This window comes from Argopecten irradians, chromosome 4 (assembly GCF_041381155.1).
Source record: "Argopecten irradians isolate NY chromosome 4, Ai_NY, whole genome shotgun sequence".
Classification (NCBI taxonomy): domain Eukaryota; kingdom Metazoa; phylum Mollusca; class Bivalvia; order Pectinida; family Pectinidae; genus Argopecten; species Argopecten irradians.
The window spans coordinates 8,221,918-8,246,815 of record NC_091137.1 but is presented as its reverse complement, the minus strand read 5'-3'; the positions used below and the strand labels follow the sequence as shown (position 1 = coordinate 8,246,815).

The 24,898-nt window shown below is 37.5% G+C and overlaps 1 protein-coding gene across 1 annotated transcript; it reads left to right on the top strand.

The window, feature by feature from the left end:
- Positions 1-21,563: 21,563 nt before the first annotated feature.
- Positions 21,564-23,352, top strand: LOC138322081 (uncharacterized). The gene is made up of 3 exons (XM_069266137.1): positions 21,564-21,711; positions 21,922-22,128; positions 22,325-23,352. Exons 1-3 carry the CDS (start codon positions 21,564-21,566, stop codon positions 23,350-23,352), a joined length of 1,383 nt encoding a protein of 460 aa, XP_069122238.1.
- The last annotated feature ends 1,546 nt before the right edge of the window (positions 23,353-24,898 follow it).

Sequence of the window (24,898 nt, the reverse complement as noted above, 5' to 3'; positions counted from 1 at the left end):
GGCACTTTCCGTAAATGTTGACGTCAGGAAAATCGATGTTCAGATGCGTATCTATCAAAACCCTGTTTAAGTGCCCGGTATTACACCAATTTCAATTTAAATTTCATTTTGCTTGGGAAATAATCTACTTATAACGATTGATACTTAGTGACAATGATGATCAAAATAAAATTAGATTAACGTTACAGTATATACAAGGCAATACGTCATTAAAGTTGTAGATTTAGAAATCCAACGGAATCATGTAACACCACGACCCCAAAGTAATTCCCATCCCAATTACTAGGGTATGTATACAAAACTTTTTATTTCTTCTAATTTTATACATTTGCTTCCAATGTAAATTCCACATTTCTCTTTACTCTTCGTAACATGAACAAGTTGCTATAAACACCCCTCAAACTCGATGTGAAATGCTGAACGACGAAAACGTTCATAGCCTGGGTCGAATACGTGTACATTGATGGTGAATATAATTCTGATAGTGTATTTTACTCTATACACTGTACCCTGATCTGAAAACAATGAAGATATCTATACTTCATATGGTATCCATTAATAAGAGTAACATGTTTGTTTACTGGCATTGCCTTGATTCACATGACCTCAGAATGTTTAAGGAGACAGGCTGTACGTGTCGGGCCTTAAAACCATTGAGTTCGGAAGCGAATGGTCGATTTCAAATTACCATAGTTCAAGCAGTTAATGATATAGAAGAATGACGGAGTTGTCTGCCCGCGGGACAAGTCGTTGTTTGTAAGTTAGTTTATAAAATGCAAAATTATGCTTACAAACATTTGAAAATATTAAACAAAGAATCGAGGGTGTCCAAGGTCACTGCAATAATGTATAATTACTTCCGGCTTCCGTTCTGCAAATGATCAAAGGCGGCTCTAATCATATTTATACCGGAAGTACAATTGAGATTGATATTTCTACGGAAAGTGTTTACTTGTTTCGAAATGTGATATGTTCTGACAAAGACAATACACATTTATTAACCAATATTTACAAAACATTCGGTAACTGTTACGTGTTCTGATAAATGGCAAAGACTCACGATAATTTCCAGCGATAATCAGTCATAGTCCTTGATGGACCGGCCTTGAGCTCACTGCTATTGTCTGTCTTAAAGATTGTTATTGTCGGGTAATTCAAGTGATCGTTACTCAACGTCAACTGAAGTCATCGTTTCGTTACTATCGCAGCTCCCTGAATAAGTCACAGTTTAACCATATAGGTCTGATCAAGGACAAATCGTCTGACATGTTGTTGCTGTTTCCTGCGATAAAAAAATCGTTTGACTTGAAACAAGACATGAATGAACAGAATTTATGAATGGGAAAAATATCCTAACCTGTATAGCACTTTATGACACGAGGACTTGGCAACATTTCCAAGTTCAAAAGTATTGATTGTTGTTACTTTACACTCTTTTTGAACGCATTTGGAGTTTCGACTAACTGATATATGTAATATCCAGAAGTCAATGGCTATGTGGTAAGTCGATAACTTTATAATCGATAACTTTACAATAAGAATACGATTTTAGCAAGAAAGTCTGCCATCAAGGTCATGTGCATTAACTTCCACGTCCATATAAGTATCTAGTGGGTCAATCAGTGCCTTTTGAGATTCGACTTCCTTAGTATACATATCAGTGTGTCAGGGCTTTATTTCTGCTGCCGACTTCAATCAAAACGTGAAAAATGGAAACAGACATATCTATTTGAATAATTTGCTGTTCTGAATCTCTGCTTATTTTCTTAGCTATGAATTCTATGCAACATTATCATAAAAGTGTTTGTTTCGATTATTTTAAATCCGTTTAAAAACTTCGGTAGTCAATTTGAATGCAATATCATTTTATTTAAATGTCAAAGACAATGTTGCTAGACTGTAGAATTCTTGAGAATATGACAATTTCAACGTTACGAAACGCGATGATTCATGAGCTCCCATGTGTGTGGTAAATTACATAATAGTAAGGAATTGGATGTATCGAGAACACTTATTGCAGCGATCCTAGAATTTAATTGGTCCCAGGACTAAACTATAAGTGACAATTGGATTCGCGTTTAACGATAGCAACGAAAAATAAAACCTGTGTGTCTAGACAAGCTGTCGGCACGGTCGGTGCTTTGGTACACTCTGTCAAAAAAGGAAAGAAGATTATCATCTTTCATGAAAAAAAGACGTTTGTCACTACTGCAAGTGCAATACTCTATTTATCATTATCACTGCTGTGATTATAGTACAATACTATATTTATCATTATCACTGCTGCGAGTACAATACTGTATTTATCATTATTGTTGCTGCGAGTACAATACTCTATTTATCATTATTGTTGCGCAGTACCATACTCTATTTATTATCATTATTGTTGCCGCGAGTACCATACTCTATTCATCATTATTGTTGTTGCGAGTACAATGCTTTATATATCATTAATATTGCTGCGAGTACAATACTCTATTTATCATTATTGTTGCTGCGAGTACATACTACTCTATTTATCATTATTGTTGCTGCGATACAATCTAGTATTGTTGCGCGAGTACAATACTCTATTTATCATTATTGTTGCTGCGAGTACAATACTCTATTTATCATTATTGTTGCCGCGAGTACCATACTCTATTTATCATTATTGTTGCTGCGAGTACAATACTCTATTTATCATTATTGTTGCTGCGAGTACAATACTCTATTTATCATTATTGTTGCTGCGAGTACATCATATCTCTATTTATTTATCATTATTGTTGCTGCGAGTACATATTTTATATATTGTTGCGCGAGTACAATTCTCCATTTATCATTATTGATGTTGCGAGTACAATACTCTATTTATCATATTTTCATTGCTGTGAGTACACTACTCTATTTATCATTATTATACCTCAAGTGAGAATCCTACATTCTGATTGGTTGAGAAATATTTTGTATTTTACACTATCACACGGCAGGTAACATTAGAACAATAGGAAACAATAGACACGTTCGTAGCAACCCCCTAGCAACGGATGATAGTGTATTTTTGACAGTGCAAAATATTAACCGCCCGAAAAAGATGCGCACTTGTTTCTTTTTTCGACGCCATCTTTGTTTTTTAAAGCGACGCTTAAAAATTCATCTAGAGCTATTTAGTAATAGATTTGCCAAAGGAGTCTATTTATCAATATATTTTTTTTTTCAAATTAAGGACGGAGCTTTCCGTTTAAACCTTTTCGCTTACCGTCCAGCGCTATATGTTGGTTTTTAAGAACCCGTCGGTGATTATGTGAACGGAAGACATGCGATTTCAAGAGTCTTTGTGACGTTGCTTATGTTGCAAACAGACGACGGGACGAAACCAAATTTCATTGAGATTTACAAAAACGTTAAGATTTTAACAAACACAGAAAAAAAGACAACAAGAATTTTCACTAAGTGCTTATTGTGAGTATTCTTTTTTATAATGCAATGATAGTTAGCGCTACTGAGTAGAAGCTGATATGCTATTCAACTGCCGCCGGTGACTATTCGACTTTTGCTAAAATCAGTTACAATGTTTCAATAGATTGCAAATTGCAAAACTAGTTTTGTTGCTAGACTTTTGATATAATAAAATAAATACTATACCTGCATTAGAGGGTGACAGTGCCTAGTGTAAACCCTCAGAATATCACTGTCATCCTCGGGGTGACACTAGGCACGGTCACCCTCTAATGCAGGTAGTATTTATATATTATCACTGCTGCGATTGTAGTACAATGCTCTATTTATGATTATCTTTGATACGAGTACAATATCATATTTATCATCATCACTGCTGCAATTATAGTACAATGTTCTGTTTATTATTATCATTGCTGTGAGTTGTACCTGCTGCCCCTATTGCATGATCGTAAAAGGCGACTAAATTTAGGATCTTATTTTTTCTCCTCTTCCTAATTGACTTTATCTTTCCTAATGCCTCCCTTGGAACCGCCTCACTTTTGGCCTTGAGTTGATGAGCCTTCGCTCCTGTGAGAAAGGTTCTGGGTTCTGTCCCCTGGCCGAGACACACCAACGTCTATAAAAGTTGTAGTTTCTTCACCTGCTTAGCGCTCAGCATACAGGGAGTGGGACGACTGGTTCGCCCGTTGTCAGTATAATGTGACCGGGTGGGGTGTGTTGCTTGGTGTCTTCGGCGGCATGCTTCATTGATATAGCACTATAAAAAGGGCAATAGTTCCACGATACAAGAAGACACAACATGAATATACCGCAGTCTCCTAAAACACGCACCTCGCACAACATACACGCAACACCCCGCATAAATGGGAGGCCGTCCTTATATGACCATAGCTGTTAATAGGACGTTAATTAATCAAACAAACAAACAAACAAACAAACAGCGAGTACAATGCTCTATTTATCATCATCACTGCTGTGATTATTGTACAATGCTCTATTTATCATTATCACTGCTGCGAGTATAGCAATAAGGGCACAGCCTCTTTGTCCATTCAAGGCCTTGAGTGCTGCGTATGCGAATCCTATGATTTCGCGCCATTTGTTGACGTTATGTGATGTCGTGATTCCTTGTGCTCATCTTCACCTTGGTGGATATATTGACTGCATTCTGTAGCTTTTAATTTTCAAAGTGTTATTATTATCATCATCATTTAAAAAATAATGAAAATGTTTAATTACCCCTGTTATGCATTTGTATTAGTTAAATATATATTTACTGGGGAGAGCAGTACCGTAGCAGCGCACAACCTCCCCATATGTATGAAAAAATGGCGGCCGCAACTGAAGCAGCTGTGAGTGTGTATGATTGAATTTTGAAGATTGTGTGTTTTTTTAATATATTTTTGTGTATTTGTTACCTTAGAAGGGCACGAAGGGCTGCGCCCTTATAATAATCTATCTAGACAAAGCGTTTATGAAAAAGAATGTCCGTCCTTTTTTGTCTATGACTTCATAACTCCAAAAGATATTAAGAATAATGCTTACAATTTAATTCAGATAACTCACTCAGCTACTAATTAGGCATAATTTCCGTGATTTTACTTACTTTTACAATTAAACAAATTGAGTTGTGGCGCAGTGATATCTTAAACAATAATTCAGTTAGGCCAATGACTGTGCCACTTTTAAAATTCCCCGCAAAACCATTTAGTATATATGACGTCATAATATTTGACGTATAATTCTTTCGGTCTATGGAAAAATAACCTCAAATATCTAACTGATAGAAATGAGTGCAACATTTGAAATGACGCACTAATAAATTGTGATGTCATACTAAAGACCTACCCGCAAAGAAATGTATAACTCTGTAAAGACGAAACTGCCAGGAAACAGGACAAATTACTGCACTAAGGTGGAAATGTCTATCTCTTAACCTATTTGTTGACATCCATGCATCCTCGCCTAGGAGGCAATAATGTTTTTAGTACCTAACGAATTGAAAAAAAAAATCTCTAATAACAATTTATTTAACGAGTGCGGCCACGTCTAACGTTCAGAAATGTCATGGTCGGAGGCGTCTAGATACATTGTTCTAGGCAGAAATCTTTGAAATCACTCACTGCATATTTCGTTGCTTGCTCACTTCTATTTGCTATTTTGTTCTTTTATAAATTCGTCAGCATTTAAGTTTCCAAACCGTTATATTTATGTTTTTTTTTTCAAAACGTCGTCCGAACACAACTTATTTGCCAGTGAATAGCGCAGATAGCAACAGTGACCTCATTTTCGTCAATATGATGTTCGTAATAAAAAGCGTGCGAAACCATAGTCCCGCGGGAAGCCATAGTCTCGGGACTATTGCTAAGCGAATGAAAACGCGAGAAAAAGTCACGTTATGTATGAAGTATATTATGTACATTACGCGACAGAATACTTGATTCTGATTGGCTACACACATGGGCACTATTTTCAATAGTGCCCGGGCGGCACTATTTTCAATAGTGCCCGGGCAAGCTCGAAATTGAACGTGAATGTATTGCGACGTCACCATTACATGACGTCATTATAACGTTGCGCTTCGACCGAGATGTCAAGTGGGCGACAGGCTGTTATGTGCGGGGATGGAAGCAAATGTTGCTTTTCTACAGAAGCCAGTTCACATATGTTCCAATATTGATATACTTTTAATCTTCTTGAAGCTGTATTCCGTTTTACAGAAACACAGTTTTCTGTGACAATTCATATGTTGTACTTTTATTGTAACAACGTGGTGTGGATTCTAGCCGAGGTGTCGCTTGACGTGTTTCTGTTACGATGACATGAACACGGTTCTCATGTTAGAGTGATGTACTAAACCCCCATTATGGCCTGGTTGAGAGGGCACTATTGCCTCATAGTATTGTCTCGTGTCATCCCTCAACAATACTATGAGGCAATAGTGCCATCAACCAGACCATAATAGATAAATATAATACAATGTTCTGTAGTGTTTGACCAATTATCACTATTTCTATGTAAATGTTACATTGAAATAGATATCCATGATTGATAGACTGAATTTTTAGTTTCCATTATATTAGTATTTATATTATCCTAAACAACATTCCCTCAATATGTTTTATTTTAAAACTTCTTACTGTCCTAAACAGGATTACAATGTCAGAACAAGATAAGCACGCGAACATCGAGATAGCTTCTTTCCAGTAGCTCGCTTAAACCTGGATCTCATGATTCAAAACCGATATTGTCTCAACCTGGAGATTTTAATGCATTTTGATATAGAGTGATGATGTATCTATTTTCTGGGATATCTAAACCTACAGCTGAACAGAGAAAGCGTACCGATCATGTGATAAGTCTAACACAGAAGCCCCCAGCATTGCTTGTTATAACTAGGATATAGGTATTATATACATCATTGTATCCGATTGATTAATTGGTGACTTTTGCAGACCACGACAAATTGATATGAGCAGCTAAACTATAATGAAAATCTACGGACCAGACACAGTAGTGGTGAGTCACAGCCGCACCGAGATATCTGCCAATATGTGTCGTCCTGAAATATAGATATATTAATACACAAAATATGTTTTATCCATTTAACAGGGAATGGGCGAATTGGACTTGGCGTGTCCTTTCTCCCCAGGGTATCGGGTAGGAAACTTAGATTTTTTAGATGAGACAGTCTTCCTCAGGGTATCAGGAGAAAGCTAACAGATTCGGATCAAGATATGCCGTCTTGGCCACGTGTTTGCATTATGCTTATCTAACAGTCTAGACGTGACAGGATCAATGGCGTATGTTTTTAAATAAATATATAATCGCCCATTCCTGCAACAGAAGTACATCTGCATAGTGCATGCAGGAATGGTGACACCTCGACTGGCTTGTTGAATGTGGCAAGTTTTAATAAAAGCTGCAGATTCTGAAAATAAGTTAATTTAATTAAGAAGCACTTTATCATTATCAAACTATCAGATAAAAGCTATATATCAAGCAGAAGCAGAAACTACCACTTTTATAGACTATAGTGTATCTCGGCCCGGTAAGGCGTCAGAATTGTACCTGCTTGCGTGATCGTAAAAGGCGACTAAATTAAGGATCTTACCCTTTCCTCTCTAACTGATTTCATTCAAATTTCCTTACGTCTCTCTTAAAACCGCCTCGCTTTTGGCCTTGAGTTGAGCACTCGCCCTTTTGAGGTAGGTTCTGGGTTCTGTTCCCTGACCGAGGTACAACATGTAGTCTAGCAGTGGTATTTTCTGCCCCTGCTTAACGCTCACCATTAAGAAGTTTGAGCGACTGGTTTACTTGTTATTACTCAGTATTATGCGAGAGTGAATGTTTGCTTCAGTGTCAGTGGGGGATATCACTACAAAAAGGCAGCATTCTTCTTTTACTTTGGTTTGGTGTATCTCTTGCCCTTTTTATAGTGCTGTACTACTGAAGCATGTCACCGAAGATACCAAGAAACATATTCTACCCGGTCACATTATATACACAACGGGCGAAACAGTCGTCCCCCTTCCTTAATGCTGAACTCTATGCAGTAGTAGAAACTATTACGTTAATAAATTACTGCGTATCTCGGCCACTGGCCACTGAAGCGATGTCAAGCAAGATGTTAAAGTGAACAGTCGGGCAAGGATGGCTAAAGTCGGTAAAAATGGTGTGAATGTATCCAGTAGAATTTCTTATGAAATAGAAAAATAAAATCTCTCGCCAAAATCTGTCTGCGTACGAAGAAATTAATTTAAAGCACAGGAATCCTAAAACGTCCTCCCGGCTGACTATGTCCGTGGTTGCATTTACACGCAGCCTCGCTTTCAATGCTTTCAACTTTCTTTTACTTTAATGGTCAGAACTGGGAAACGTAAGCAGAACTTGGCCGTCGCATTAATATGTGAGAACATTTGGAAGTCCAATGAACGCATTTAGACTGGTTTTCTTTGCCCGACTATTCACTTTAAGAGGAGGGTCGGCTAGAAAGAAAAAAAAAAGAGAAAAGATAAGATCGTAAATTTAGTCGCCTATTTTGCAATAGGGGCAGCAGGTACATTTCTAACACCCTAACAGTGGGGTCATAAGATCATGCAATAGGCCCTACCTGCAGCGCCATTATGTGGGGCGATTGGTTTTTCCTTTTTCAGGAAAGGACGGGACGTCACAGGAAAGGACGGGACGTCACAGAAAAGGACGGGAAATCACAGGAAAGGTCGGGTGTCATATGAAACGACGGGACGCCGAAGGACAGGACGGAGCGTCACAGGAAAGGACGGGACGTCACAGGACAGGACGGAGTGACACTGGAAAGGACGGAGCGTCACAGGAAAGAACTGGACGTCACAGGAAAGGACGGAATGTCACAGGCAAGGACGGAACGACACACGGAAGGACGGAACGACACAGTGAAGGATTGGGCGTCACAGGATAGAAGGGGCGTCACAGGAACGGCCGGAACGACACAGCGAAGGACAGGGCGTCACAGGACAGGACGGGCGTCACAGGAAAGGACGGGGCTTCACAGGAAAGGACGGGACGTCACAGGGAAGAACGGAGCGTCACAGGAAAGGACGGGGGAACAGGACAGGACTGAACGTCACAGAAAAGGACGGAACGACACATGGAAGGACTATCACAGGAAATTGACGGGGCGTCACAGGCAAATACAGGGCGGCGTCACAGGAAAGGACGGGGCGTCACAGGAAAGGTCGGGCGGCACAGCTAAGGACGGGGCGTCACAGGAAAGGTTGAACGTCACAGCTAAGGGCGGGGCGTCACAGGAAAGATGGGGCGTCACAGGAAAGGACGGGCGTCACATGTAAGGCCGAAACGACACTTCTTAAGGCCGGAACGACACAAGAAATGACGGGACGTCACAGGGCAGGACTGGGCGTCACATGAAAGGACGGGATGTCACAGGAAAGGACGGGACGTCACAGGAAAGGACGGGGTTTCACAGGAAAAGACGGAACTGCACAGGAAAGGACGGAATGACACGACACAGCGAAGGACGGGACATCACAGGATAGAACGGGACGCCACAGGACAAGACGGGACGTCACAGGACAGAACGGACGTGGATACCTTTTATCATTCCCATCCCCTTTTCATTGCGAAACATGAATCGTCAGTCTTTGGAGACAAAATGCTTTAAAAGTATATGTATTAATAATTTTATCGATTTTAAATATAAATCTGTCTGGCCCAATATCGCTTGGTTTTGCATGCATATGTATCGCTGCAGAATCAAAAGCACATTTTCAATATTTCAAACTTTGTGTAAGTATCCATGGCGTATACTGGTATTTACTTATACACTACATTGGATAACGTCTATGGATGAACACCGGAGTTAAGTATGAGTCGGTTTTTTTAGTTTTGAAGCTAAACACATTTATAAACTAATCGAGACCAAAATGATATGAATTGCGGAGACCATTGCATCAGTTCAAAAAACCACGAACCATGCTAGTTTATAAATCGGTATCAAAAACAGCAATTTAGACGGATAACTCTAGTCATGTTTACATAGAATCCTATTGTGGCATCAACGTCTCCTATGCTTTTGTCGTCGTATGTATAGGGTTATTGTAAGATTATTAAAAACAATTGTAGATGTTTACTACGTGTTAAATTAATTAGACAGAGACAAGAATGTTAGTTAGTTAATTAGTTGTTTTTGGTCATGCTTATTTATTCAATTGTTTGAATATCCGCATTCAATCATTATCATCAATACTCTATACATGTTAATGGTATCCATATCTCAAAACAAAACTAAACCAATCGTATACTAACCTTTGAAGAACCAATCGTCCGGAGTCGCCAACTGTCCGGTTTGGAAATTAGATCGATATAGACTCTAAGACACATCCAAATATGTCCGGCGATGCTGAATCATTGTTGATCACAGCGGTTTGTTACGGTATACTTCTGCCACTGATAGGTTCGATTTGACGACATTTTTAATCTATGGCGTAGGAGTAGAGTTTTTCACTCTTCAAATTATGTGTTTATTATTGGAAAAGACTAGCTGACAGCCTTTTATCGGTGAGGGGTGCATGGTGACGTTTGTCAGTCGCAGACTTTATGTTACAAAGAACGCTTACAAACGTTAACGTCACTCTCACCATAATGATCAGCAACAGTCAAGTTACCAGGAACTCCAGGTACGGACTGCAAAGGGGGGGGGGGGTACTCTTATCAAGAAAAAGTAGGTCCAAAAACCTATCTAAGTCACACATTTATTTATTTTTGAAAGAATGCTTCAATTACTGTATTAATAACCGATGTATAAATGCGAAAAAATTGCCACACGGCCTCCCGATAGAATTGAGGATTAACCTGGTTATTCTTTGAGAAATTTCATAAATTATATATATTGGTGAAGTATATCACAGCAGACAACACCGACTGCCTTCATGATCAATGTTCTTGGCAATATAGACATGCAGCAAACTCCTTGATTATATGTCTAGAGCCTTTCTTACAAGGGCAAACGCTAAACCTTTGAGACAAAATTTAGGCGAGAGGCGACGGCAACAGGCAATAAAAAGATAGCAGTTGAGTATGCTACCATAGCAAGGGAATGACCGGTAGATGGATGATAGGATTCTTATTACAACAAGGGTATAACTAGCAGAGTGATGGTAACCGGCTTATTACAGCAAGGGAATGACCGGTAGATGGATGATAAGATTCTTATTACAACAAGGGTATAACTAGCAGAGTGATAGTAACCGGCTTATTACAGCAAGGGAATGACCGGTAGATGGATGATAAGATTCTTATTACAACAAGGGTATAACTAGCAGAGTGATGGTAACCGGCTTATTACAGCAAGGGAATGACCGGTAGATGGATGATAAGATTCTTATTACAACAAGGGTATAACTAGCAGAGTGATGGTAACCGGCTTATTACAGCAAGGGAATGACCGGTAGATGGATGATAAGATTCTTATTACAACAAGGGTATAACTAGCAGAGTGATGGTAACCGGCTTATTACAGCAAGGGAATGACCGGTAGATGGATGATAAGATTCTTATTACAACAAGGGTATAACTAGCAGAGTGATAGTAACCGGCTTATTACAGCAAGATGAATGATAAGATTCTTATTACAACAAGGGTATAACTAGCAGAGTGATAGTAACCGGCTTATTACAGCAAGGGAATGACCGGTAGATGGATGATAAACGTCTTATTGCAGCAAGTGAATGACCGGTAGAGGGATAATAAACGTCTTATTAGAGCAAGGGAATAACCAGTAGAGGAATGGTAAACGTTTAATTACAGCAAGTGAATGACCGGCAGAGGGATGGTTAACGTATTATTAAAGCAAGGGAATACTCGGTAGGGGGATGGTTATAATCCTATTAAAGAAAGAGAATGATCGGTAGAGGGATGGCAACCGGCTTATTACAGCAAGAGGTAGAGGAATGGTAAGCATTTAATTACAGCGAGGGAATGACCGGTAGAGGGATGATAAGCATTTAATTACAGCGAGGGAATGACCGGTAGAGGGATGATAAGCATTTAATTACAGCGAGGGAATGACCGGTAGAGGAATGGTAAGCGTTTAATTACAGCGAGGGAATGACCGGTAGAGGAATGGTAAGCATTTAATTACAGCGAGGGAATGACCGGTAGAGGGATGATAAGCATTTAATTACAGCGAGGGAATGACCGGTAGAGGAATGGTAAGCGTTTAATTACAGCGAGGGAATGACCGGTAGAGGAATGGTAAGCATTTAATTACAGCGAGGGAATGACCGGTAGAGGAATGGTAAGCATTTAATTACAGCGAGGGAATGACCGGTAGAGGAATGGTAAGCGTTTAATTACAGCTAGGGAATGACCGGTAGAGGAATGGTAAGCATTTAATTACAGCGAGGGAATGACCGGTAGAGGAATGGTAAGCATTTAATTACAGCGAGGGAATGACCGGTAGAGGGATGATAAGCATTTAATTACAGCGAGGGAATGACCGGTAGAGGGATGGTTAATGTCTTATTAAAGCAATGGAATACTCGGTAGAGGGATGGTAACCGGCTTATTACAGTAATGGAAAGACCGGTAGAGGGATGGTAACCGGCTTATTACAGCAAGGGAATGACCGGTAGAGGGATGGTAAGCGTCTTATTACTGTAAGGAAGGGAAAATGTCTTTTATGGTAGCAGATTGGTTAGTGTAGAAGGTTTACATAGCCTCATGGTAGTACGATTTGAGGTAAAGGGTAGTAAGTTTGCTACCATATGTTAAGGTTCATGTTTATAGGCGCTCGGTAGAGTGAATGTAAGCGTAAAGAGGATGGTCAAGATAATTTCTAACCGAAATTAAATAGTATTCGTCGATGAATGGTCAGTCTGATATAAGAAGACGGTAACAAGTACAATATGTACTTTGCATATGATTTAACTGATTTTATATCATAAAACCTGATAAAACCACTTCCTTTCAATCCAACAAATTTCGCCCAATACCCCTGATGTTGAAAAGGCTTTTGTACCGAAGATACACCCCGCGCATCAATGTATGTATACCATGCGTAGCGTGTTTTAACATGAGATAAAACCTAGCAATGGCTGTCCATCGAGTGTAAATAGCAAATCAAACGGCAAGACTAAATCCAAGGAATCTGATAACTGACCGTGAGCGGTCATTGCAGCAAGCTGTTTCTGATCTCGACTGAGTGACAGAAACACAAATCAATATAAATGCGCATATTATGTGTGAAACAAAACATAACCAACGATCAGCGGTGATCGGCAGATTAGAACTTTTATTCCCGGCCCATCGCCACTTTGTAAATTCGCGCAGACGACAGCAACAGCTCGTCATAAAATTTTGGCGGGAATGACATACACGTTTAACGGAAGGTGATTAACTAATGTATAAATGTCACAATTCATTTCGTCAAAAAAGGCTGAGCGTTCAGAAAATCAATATCATACAGAATAATCTGTGGTTTGCGTGATATTCAATAAAATGCTTAACTCCTCCGTCAATTGGCATTAATTTATGTTTATGGGATAAGGTCACTACGTGTGGAAATGATTCTTCGATGGTATTTGTGTTTGTGCTTACGGCGTGGTACTGTCGCAGTCTTAGTTCCGATATAAAGGGACAAGTACTGGAAGTTCCAATATTAATCTTACATATCAACCTGACTTGGACAACTATTTATCATGATAGTATATGGTTAGGGGGGTAGGAGTTGTATTTTACTGCGTTAATGCAGAACCAGTATGGAAGTTTTGAATAGGAAAACAAACTCGATTGAAAATACAAAATATATGTATGACGAAACTTATTCGCATGAAGGTTAATCAAAAGATTGTTTAAAAGAGAACTAGTCTCTACTTTACCTCTGACCTCGTGTAGCACAGTTGCATGGTGTCTTCGTTACCTCTGAAATGGTTGCTGGCAGCTCTTTGACATGTATGGTAATTTGTTAGCGTCTCTTTGACTTCTCGCTGATAGCGTTTCTGACTTCTCGCTGATATGGCAATTTTTGGCGTCTCTTTAACATCTCACTCATATGGCAATTAGTTAGCGTCTCTTTGACATTTAACTTATATGACAATTTGTAAGCGTCTCTTTTACATTTCACTTATATGGCAATTTTTGGCGTCTCTTTAACATCTCACTGATATGGCAATTTGTTTTACTTTACATCTGACTAACACAACAAACAGGTTATCTGTAGATTTAACCAAAGGAGTAAATACAAGTATATTTATTTGTCAAAGAAAACAATAATAATAAAAATACCCACCCACCCCCCAAAAAAGATACGACAACTTGAACCAAATCGGTGATTAATATATAAATCGACATTAGTTAATTAAGGTTTATATTAGTACGTTTATTACGGCGAACAATAATATTTATCTGGTTATAATTGCGTACGAGAAAAGGATAGTCACGGATAGACAATGTCGAAGAAGCACGGGTTCTAAGTGGACAATAATAACCAAAGTCACAGAGAAGGCTTAGCAAGAGGGAAATACTAACCACCCTTAACATGACAGGCATCAGGAGGGCAAAAATAACGATAGGAACACAAACTGTAGATCGCTAACAGACAGCACAGCCCCAACACCATAAACAAAAACTGAAGTCTAAGACTGTTTTATTATCCTGGGACAGGATTGTATGAGCAGCGTGTTGTACACAACCAAACACATGGCTGTTAAAGGCAACAGAGCAAGACGGATGTAACAAAGAAACAGGGATATGTTGACTTTTTCTTTTTGGTCTTGCCTTTTACCCTGTAATCTTATACACTGAATTTCGCTGCTCAGTCTATTTTATGTAACCTCTACTAAACGAAATAGATTTAGAAAATGCAAAGTATAATGCCAGCGCAGGTTGGATTTAAAAGTCGTTCCAACGTGACGGATAAAATAGATAAAAATGCACTTTATGAAAAACTTTTAACACCAATTCAGTCCATTGATATAGTATAGCCATGAGTGTGTGACTTTTTACAATACTCAGCATAATGGCGATGTTTCAATTATTCCATATTTAGGAGACTAATTTTGTTGTCATTTATTTTAGTGACAGAATAAATCATTCTCGCTGGCCATAAAAATCATGTTAATTGACATGTCTATGAAGGTAATTGACACAAGGGGCCCATGTCAGCCTTGGGGCCTGCGGTAAGATACACCCGATTTGGAGCCCGCTCGATTTAAACGTCAGGGACTGCTCGACTGGTGGGCGGACGTTGGAACAAGCGATTCCAATCGTGGCACTGGGACTGTCTTATCTATCCTGCTATTAAACACATAAAATGCACATACTTTCTGTCAGGTCGTTACACTGGTTGACGAGATAAGTACTCTGACAATAGGAAAATAAATGCTAGATGGTTATACGGTTTGTTAAATTCTCATAAAAACACGTATATTGAGGCAACACATTATTGTAAATACAACGGCAATATGGCATTACCCACAAAATATTCTCATAGCGAGCAATGTATGCCGGGTATATGGATACACACTAGTTTTGAATATTAGATATACGGCCTTTCCAACTAATATTAAACTGGGAACAATTGAAATCCCGGAAGGTATGAACAAAGGAGAAGTCTCACTTTAGGCCGTTTTATGGCCACTCAATGATAAGCCAGTTGCATACTGCATGCTAATTAGAATATCCTATTTTTCTGGGCTCCTGGTAATTTGAGAGGTCTAAGGTCAAAGGATAATAATTCACAATTTCACCAAATAATTAAATATTACAATAGAAATAACATTTTTGCAGTGTTAGTTTAAGTGACCTAGTTATTTTTTTTCTATATAAGCATCAAAACAGTTTTACTGAAGACCAAGGTTTTTCAAGGATTTGATAGCTTTAGATTGCTGTTTAATACTCACCACTGCATTTTGATCTTGACATGACCAGCTTTAGATGATTACAGCGTACATCTTAGGGTGACATTAGCTAGGTCACGTTTTTTAAATAAAGTCATATTCAATTAATGTTATCATCTGTTCACTAAACGTCCTGTTTTCTCATGTTTTAAGCAGGTTTATAAATTATTTCAGCTTGTTTTATGAGCTAATTTCAGGTAACACCTTCACTGAAGGTAGGATGTTCGGATCGTGCCCAACTGCATGATCGTAAAAGGCGACTAAATTTGAAATCTTAATTTCGTGGTTACCTGGATGAAAATATTTTTTACGGCCACTCAGTGATAAGTAAAATATTTTGCATGAAGATACATTAGGGTCAGCTGCTATTCAGAATATCCGATTTTTTCTGCGCTCATGGTAATTTCAGAGGTCAAAGGTCAAAGGGTGAAAATTAACATTTTCAGTATTTAAGTCCTAATTAATTAAGAATTATAATACAGATAACATTTTTTGCAGGTTTTGCCTGTAAATATTGGATTTGTGAAGTTCAGTTAAAATTAAAAAAAAAACTGATGAAAAATTCAAAAAGTAGGTCACAGTGACCTAGTTAGGCATTTATTCTATTTTAGCATTACAAACTTTAATATTTTTGATGAAAACTAGGATTTTTCAAAGATTTGATAGCTTGAAATTGATGTTTAGTACCTTTCTTTAACCATTTCCAACATATAAAGTGACGTTTAGAGCTGTATTTGGATTTTGTCATAATCCGCTTAAGATGATGCTATCTTAGGGGGCACATGAGTTCGGTGATCTGGATGAATTAGGTCAGATTCAATGAAATGTATCGTATATCAACTATGTATCTTCTGGGTTTTCGATGTTTAAAGCTTTTTAATTTTGTGTTATGAGAGAATCTGCACCTTGTAAATATAATGTGACTGCTGCTCCATTGCATGACCGTAAAAGGCGAATAATATGGAACCTTTATCTCTTGTTAAAAAATATCATCTATTTAACATCAAGTGTTCATCATAAGAAAGTCTTTATAAGAAAGAAACCATCTTTATGATGTTTGAGGCCGACGTCAAAATACTTTGATCTAGGTAGCCACTAGAATTGAGATCTTAGATAAAGTCGCCTCTTCCGGTCATGCAATGAGGCAGCAGGCAAAATTCTAATATCATACATTCATTGTAGGTGTTGCTTAATATTTTCTCTTAAACTTCATTAGCTTATAAACACTTGCTTTTAAGATGAATAATCCAGAAGATACTTAGTTGACAGACGATACCATTCATTGAATGTGACCTATTTTATGCACGTGACCAGCAAATGTGACCTTAGGACGTAATCATCTGAAGAAGATCGTAACCACGAAATTAAGATATCAAATTTAGTCGCCTTTTACGATCATAACATACTATCTTCAGTGAAGTCGTTGTTTGAAATAAGCTCATAAAACGAACCTAAATATTTTAAAACCTGATTTAAGCTTTGGGAAACAAGTGATGCTAAGTAGACTGATGATACTATTAATTGAATATTACCTAATTTATGAACCTAACCTAGGCAATGTGTCCATAAGATGTAATTATCTTAAGCAGGTCATGTCAAGATCCATAATGAGTACTTTTAAAATACCAATCTCAAGCTATTAAAGCGTTGAAAAATCTTAGTTTTCAGCAAAAATATTTTCATGAAAGTTTGTAATGCTAAAATATAACAAATACATAACTTCATTGTTGGGGCCCAATTTTTTTTTTAATTTTCATCAATTTTCTTAACTGAACTTTACAAACTCAAGATTTGTAGGCAAAAACTGGAAAACCTATCATCTCTATTCTAATATTTATTTAATCAGGAATTAAACAATGAAAATGAGAATTTTCGCCCTTTGATCTCTGAAATTACCACAAGCCCAGAAAAAGTCGGATATTCTTAATAGCATTCAATATGCAGATAACCCTAATGCATATTGATGCAAACTATTTGGTTTACCACTTAGTGACTGTAAAACGGTTCAAAGTTATACCTCTCCTTTTCTATCATCTGACACAATCTCCATATATTTCTATTTTCAGGTCATCTGACCCGAAGGGTCATTAAAAACAAACGTCTCCTTTTTACAAATGATAAAGCATCTGATGATGGTGGGCTAAAAATCTTTCTTCCACTATTATAAGTCCACAGGGTTCAGTACATATTTCTGTCACCAAATAGCCATGCCATTATATTTACTAGTGTGCATGACATGTAATATCTTGGGTTAAGACGAATGCAAAGACGCTTTATATAAACTAAGTTATGTTCAACTACAACTAAGAAGTGATATATGTTCATACAAAAAATCACTAGTTTAAACGAGGTCTTAAACCTTTAATTAAAGATCAGGTTAACTTGTGGATAATGTATTTTGAAAGCCTCAGAGCATAATGTTGGGATATTTTTTTCAAATATAGGAAGATTTTGTCTCGTGTTGCCCATGTTAGGACGCTGACACTGGATGTCTACCATCAAACAAATGGGAGTTGGCAACTTTCTAATATATTTATAAGTAACAAATTTATATTACTCTCTACATTGAACACTTATAGACCAACTCATAATAATGTAAGGGGATGCAGGAGTTTATATAACCGTACCGGTAATCACGGCTACCACAAGGGAGAGGTATACAAAGGTAAGTATTTATCAAGGTTACAATAACAAACACTGCACATTTTTGGGGAAAACATTAAATGATCAATCTTTATTTATTTTTTATTACTCTTGTTCAACAGTGCCCATGTAATAGTTCTAACACTTCTAAAAAATATTTACACAAACAAAATAAACATCTAAAAGAAACAAAATCTTCATTTTTATTTATTATGCTACTTTGTATTACTTTTACTTCATCCAAAAAATAACGGCGGCATACAATTTTGTTAAAAGAGAGATAACTCGTGTAAAATAATTACCAGTAAAGTGGGTCTGAATTGTTTGTAAATTTTTTCCTTAAACTGCTTTAGCTAAGCTCTAAAAATCAAGACGACTTAATGAGGACTTTTCAAAAATACCTCTAGTATTAAAAATATTTTATTACAAAATCAGAAATCTGCCTACATTTCCTTCCATTTTTGGATAAAAGATAATTAGGAAAACATGTCAATTACAAAAAGAGGCCAAATGGTCCTTAACGGTCATCTGACATCTCTATGGCTTATAGTATTTGACAAGAAGTCGTTTAAAGAGGTTAGCCTGTTTGATCTCTGAGACGTTGAATGAAGGTCAAGGTCATTCATAGCTCTTCTTGGTAGCCCTTCATCCCAGCATGTCACAGGTTTAATATCGGGTGTCTTAGTAATTGAGTTCAAGCCGTTTAAAAAGTTTAGCGTATTTGACCCCTGTCAATCTGAATGAAAGTCAAGGTCATTCATTTGGACAAACTTAGTAGACCTTCATCCTAACATGTCACATGCCTTATGACACGTATCTAGACCTTTTTCGTTATTCACCAGTTTTAAAGATTTTAGCTTATTAGACCCTTATGACCTTGAATGAAAAGCAAGGTCATTTATTTGAACAAACTTGGTAACCCAACATGTTACAGGCTCATTATCAGGTCACTAGCCCTCTTAATAATTCACAAGAAGTCGTTTAAATATTTGAGCCTATTTGACCCATGTGAACTTGAATGAAGATCAATGGCATTCATTTGAACAAACTTGGTGACCCCAGCATGCTACATGCCAAATAGAATTACCCTGGTTCTTTCGGTTTTTGAGAAGTCGATTGAAGTTTACGCACGGCGCACAGCGAACGTTGACGAACGGACGGTGCATGATGACAATATGGAGGTCAGACAATAAACAGGTTCTATAGAATAATGAACAGAATTTTGATTTTTAGTCAGTCAATGATTTAACTCAGTTAGCGTCATAACAATCATATCAATGGAATGTCACTAGCTGATGTTCTCACTCTGTAGCATAATAAGCTATATATCTATACAACATTAGTTTGTTGGTCAAAGTAAAAAATAATTATCACTTTTAAATATATAACTTAATTTTTTTTATAAAACAACAGGAAAATGTAATTAAATACGTAGTATACACTATATAGTGTGTTCGTTTGTAAATTTCCGAACTTTCATTAGTCTGATAATAGTTTATGAACCGATCACTGCTGATAATACGCATATTAAAATAATTACATACGATAGTGAAATATAGAGTTCAAACTCTGTTCATATTTATATGTTCCTGTGTGAAAGTATACCAGTACATACAGGTAATATATTCACATTATATGCGTGCATGTAAATGTACCGGTATCAACATCAACTAGAAATAACGAAAACAAAAGAGATACATCTTTTGATAAAAAATCCCTAATGGTTTTTGTGTGATATAGAATGAGTCAATATATGACGTGGATATCATCACTTTGTGCCTTGTGGTGGCGGTCTCAATTAAGGGCGACGAGGCGCAGACGATACACAAGTTTTTCATCGGAAGGTAAGTATAGATTTGTTACAATAACTGATTTTTAAGGATATTTAATTCATTTAAGGATGTAACACAAAAATAGAATGCATTCTATATAAACATTGCAGCGATACATGATGAGAGTATTGACATTTGTGTGATAGCTTATATATTCTTTGGTGATTGCCTAGTGGGTAGTTACAAGCTTTTAATTAAAGAAAACAACGTTTTGAATTTTGACATGAATTTACATTTGGTTAAAAGCAACATTGAACCTTTTCAATTAAAAACATTGTTCTAGGAGTAAAGTGTGAGAATATTTTTACATATATCAAATCGTCACATTCGGTTAGTTAATGTTTGAAAAATAACATTCGACAAGATTATATGAAATAATTGTAAAAGAATATTCTGGAAAAGAATGAAAATAAATGCATAACATTTTAATTTCCAAATATTTTATTGACAAAAAGATGTTAGTGTCAATTGGATTAGACATCAGGCGTAGCCTATCTTAGTCTTCTCCCGATATTGGTGGTACAAACAAATAATTATATAAAACATATATACATGGTGAGGTTTATGAGAATAAGGGGAGGTAACTCCTATATAAGGAATGACATTATTTTTTATCATATTTATTGTAACTATATAAATTAACAGTTAATTTTCATTTTTTATATATATTAACCAAATATTATCACATAATTCTAACTAATCTTGATAGTATGTATATTTTGTGATTTTGGTCCTATTCGCCACAACTGATACAGGCTATAAAGGCATAACATGCACTTGTAAAGATGCTCCACCGCCGACAGAGCATAAGTGATACTCATTATTTAAACAATAACTGATGTTTAATCGTGTTTATATGTAACATAATTTATTTTGCTTTTGGTGCATGCACAATCAGTACCTGATTCCATGTAGGGCATAGTGACATGGATATTTTTTCAAGGCACAATTATTTTTAATATTTTTATCTTTATTCAAAATAAGAAGCTCAAACTTTTTAATGAGAGTTATGGTGTAAAAAAGGAAACTTCTGTAACACAAGAACGATGCTTATTCGTCTGCACCTGTATTAAATAGAGAAAAAATACCATTCGTCGGTGGTGGAGCATCTTTTAAATAATACAGTCAAATATGAAGCAATAAATGACGCCAAAGTCATTTGTATACATCATTAAATAGAAGACTCTGTTGAGAAGCTATGCTATACATTTTGTATGTATAATACCTTCCGTGTTTTCATGTTTAGATGGGGATCTGCTGCTGTAGTCCTCGATGGATGAAGTTCCTAGGGCTGGCCTTGGGCTGTCTTGGGGAGTTTGTCACAGGCTCATTATATGTTTTTAATGTGTACCTTGGGGCCATCAAGAGGACGTTTAATTACACACAACGTGAAGGTAGTTATGAAAATTAATATGAACAATTTTACTATATTTGCACAACATTGAAATGGTGAAGTCAGTTCAAAATAACTTAAAAAGATACAATCCATGGCACACATAGTACAAGTTCGAGAGTGGATATAGAGGTATCGAATTTGATACAATATCCCACTGAAAATATATCTTAAAACTACCGTTTTTATACTTCTGAATCGTTTGTTAAAGTTGAACTCCAATCCTCGCTGCTGTACGTGGGCCAGGGATGTGGCTTCCTGCCGGGGATGTTTTTTGACAGATTCGGACCGGGGTGGTCGTCTAGCGTCGGCCTTGCACTAGGTGTTGGTTCATACATGTTTCTGTGGTCCACGTCCAAGGCTGTCCTTTTCTACAGTATCCGGAGCTGGTTGATGGGAATCTACTTCTTTTTGGCAGGTAAACAATATGTCAGAGTGTGTGTATTTTATATTCATAGCAATAATTCGTTAGATACGGTGTTGCTAGAAGTAGAAACTGTGTCGCCAGAAACAATTTTGTTAAGTTTGTATTGGAACAAACATAATTAATGGGAGGGAGGTCGATATATATATCTATATATGATTGTTTTATATAATGTTTTCTCTTTTGTTAGGACTTGGATCTTCATTCACGTACATGGTGGCACTAAACACGAACCTCGTGAACTTTAGCCAACAACAAAGAGGCAAGGTGATGGGAACGCTCAATGTTTTCTTTGCTGGAAGTCCCTTCGTGTACTCCCTTATATATTATCATGCATTTAACGGACAGGATCCAGACAATTTGGACAGTTTCCCACACATGATGCTGCTACTAGCTATATCATTTGGTGTTGTAAATATACTGTGCATATTGTTCTTACGGATGCTTCCCGAAGACAAAGAAAGCGTGAAATCAGCTTTGTCTTACGAGGATTTAAACGGAATACTAAACGATCTGAATCCTATACGGGAAAAGGACCACGCATTGACACTATCACAGCTAGCTGCGAACTGCAACTTCCACGCATTGCTATGGGTGTTTATACTAACAGCTTCGGTCGGAGTGTTTGTCACCAACAACCTGACAGAGATTGCCACGAGCGTCAGACTGGACGAGCACAATCCCACGCTGGTACTGCTGATTCCGATCTCTGTCATGGCGGTCAGTATCCTGATTGGGGTGTTCTCGGACAGGTATATTGAAACCTTTCCCAGGTCGAGTGTACTCCTTATCGGTATCGGCTCGTTTGTCATTTCGCAGATGTTGTTCCTATTACTTGTCGACGTGTTCACCATCTTGATCATTGCCACCATTTTAGTTGGGGTCGGCAACGCCATCATGTGGTCCTTGGGACCAGCACTAATGACAGACATATTGTATATAGGAAACCTCGGCAGGAACTGGGGAATTATACTTCTTGTCAACGCTCTAGTTTGCTTCGCTCTACAAGAGGCATTTGGTGTCCTATATGAAAGCGCTATAACTACCCCCAATGAACTGTTCTGTTACGGACAACACTGTCTGCGCGGAGCATTCGGTATCGGGTTAGCGTGTACAATCATCGCACTAATTCCAGCATTAGTACTTGTTATCAGAACAAGCAGTCCCTTATCAAAGTCAAAACCAGAAATGAACGGAACTATCGCCATTCTCGAATAAATGATAAAAATTATTATTACAGCCATTAGAAAGAATATACGTGTATTCAAAATGCATATTGAACTCTCTCTCTCCCGCTTTCTCTCTCTTTACCAGAATTGATTAATATGAAATACGTATTTGCAGTATATATATGTGTGTATATATGTATATTTAATCTACAATACATTGAGGTGCAATAAACCATTATTGAACAATCTTGTAATCCTGTCTTACATATGCAAATTGAAATACTTGCAATATTGTTTTACAATTGTTTAGAAAAAATGTATTAACAAATAATTGATTCGCTTTTCTAAGCAATTACAATAGCGTATTAAACAAAAGGGGAAAAAAGAAAAATAGTAAGGAAAATTATTGTATGGTTGTATTGTTCAATGTATAGGTTTGAATGAAACGTTTTCGCTGTTGCAGCAAACACTATGAGAGACAAAAGTTGACATCTCAAGATCGAAATTCTGTATAACATTTACAACTATTACATTTCTTTTTTGATACGGTGGTGTTCTGGAGGCTCCATGTTTATGTATTTGCGTCTTCAAAAGATAGAAGGGATAGGGAGGGGGTTTGGGGTCGGTGTTTGATTCTCAGGTTGGTGTTAGCCCGAGTTAGACAGGTTTCCTTACAGAACGTGCTATCCGTACTAAACACAATAAATGCATTACTGTAACGTGCACCGGGTCTGGTTCGTCCTGATGGTCGCTCGGAATCTACTGTGTCCTTTGGTAGCGAAATATAATAACGTGAAACTAATAAAACCTCAATAGACCAAATGATCAGAATATTTACAAGGGATTCATATCGAGAAAAAACAATCAACAAATGCCGTACTACTTGCTACGGACCTGACAACACATACCTATTAACAAAACAATAATCATATACAGCGGAACGGCCCTATTCCTATGCCCGCGCACTTGTCACTCTGCGCAGTGGCTACTATACCTATGTTCCTTAACCCACTATCGAGCGCAGCGGTAACCTCGCCCGCTGCGCTGCGCACTTATAATTACTGCTTGATCTGTTATCGAGCGCCAGCGGTGACTCGTCGCTGCGTCGCGCACTTGCTTCAGCGCGCAGTTGCTATCTACAATGCTGGCTGTCGTGTACTCAGACTACCCCCGGCATCGGTTATCACACTAAACACACGAAAGTCTTATTCAGACTTTCACAGGGACTTATTCAGTCCTTGTACATTACCTGTTTCGTGTTTCCGATCTTTACAGCAACAACATCTCCCCGATAATGACTGGATCACCTTTATTTATACCAAATGACCGTGTCCATATTTTGGTACACGGGTAAAACAGGTCATTCCATTTTCACTATATATCTGGTCACCCGAACGCTTGAATTAACTTAAACAACACACATACTACCAAAAGAATTACAACGACACTGATACCACGTGCTCGCAATGAAAACACATCAAGCTAACAAGATTGACAATACTGAAACTATACAATACACACAGCTACCGTAACTGAACACGGGCACATCCGGTCGTGTATACACGTGTTGATTTATAACTCAAAACTGGGTCACA

What these genes read in the sequence shown, in the direction of transcription:
- LOC138322081 (XM_069266137.1), top strand. Translation starts at nt 21,564, where the DNA reads ATGGGGATCTGCTGCTGTAGTCCTCGATGGATGAAGTTCCTAGGGCTG. An exon ending in TAATTACACACAACGTGAAG is followed by an intron (nt 21,712 to 21,921) that starts GTAGTTATGAAA and finishes CGTTTGTTAAAG; the next exon opens with TTGAACTCCAATCCTCGCTG. An exon ending in AATCTACTTCTTTTTGGCAG is followed by an intron (nt 22,129 to 22,324) that starts GTAAACAATATG and finishes CTCTTTTGTTAG; the next exon opens with GACTTGGATCTTCATTCACG.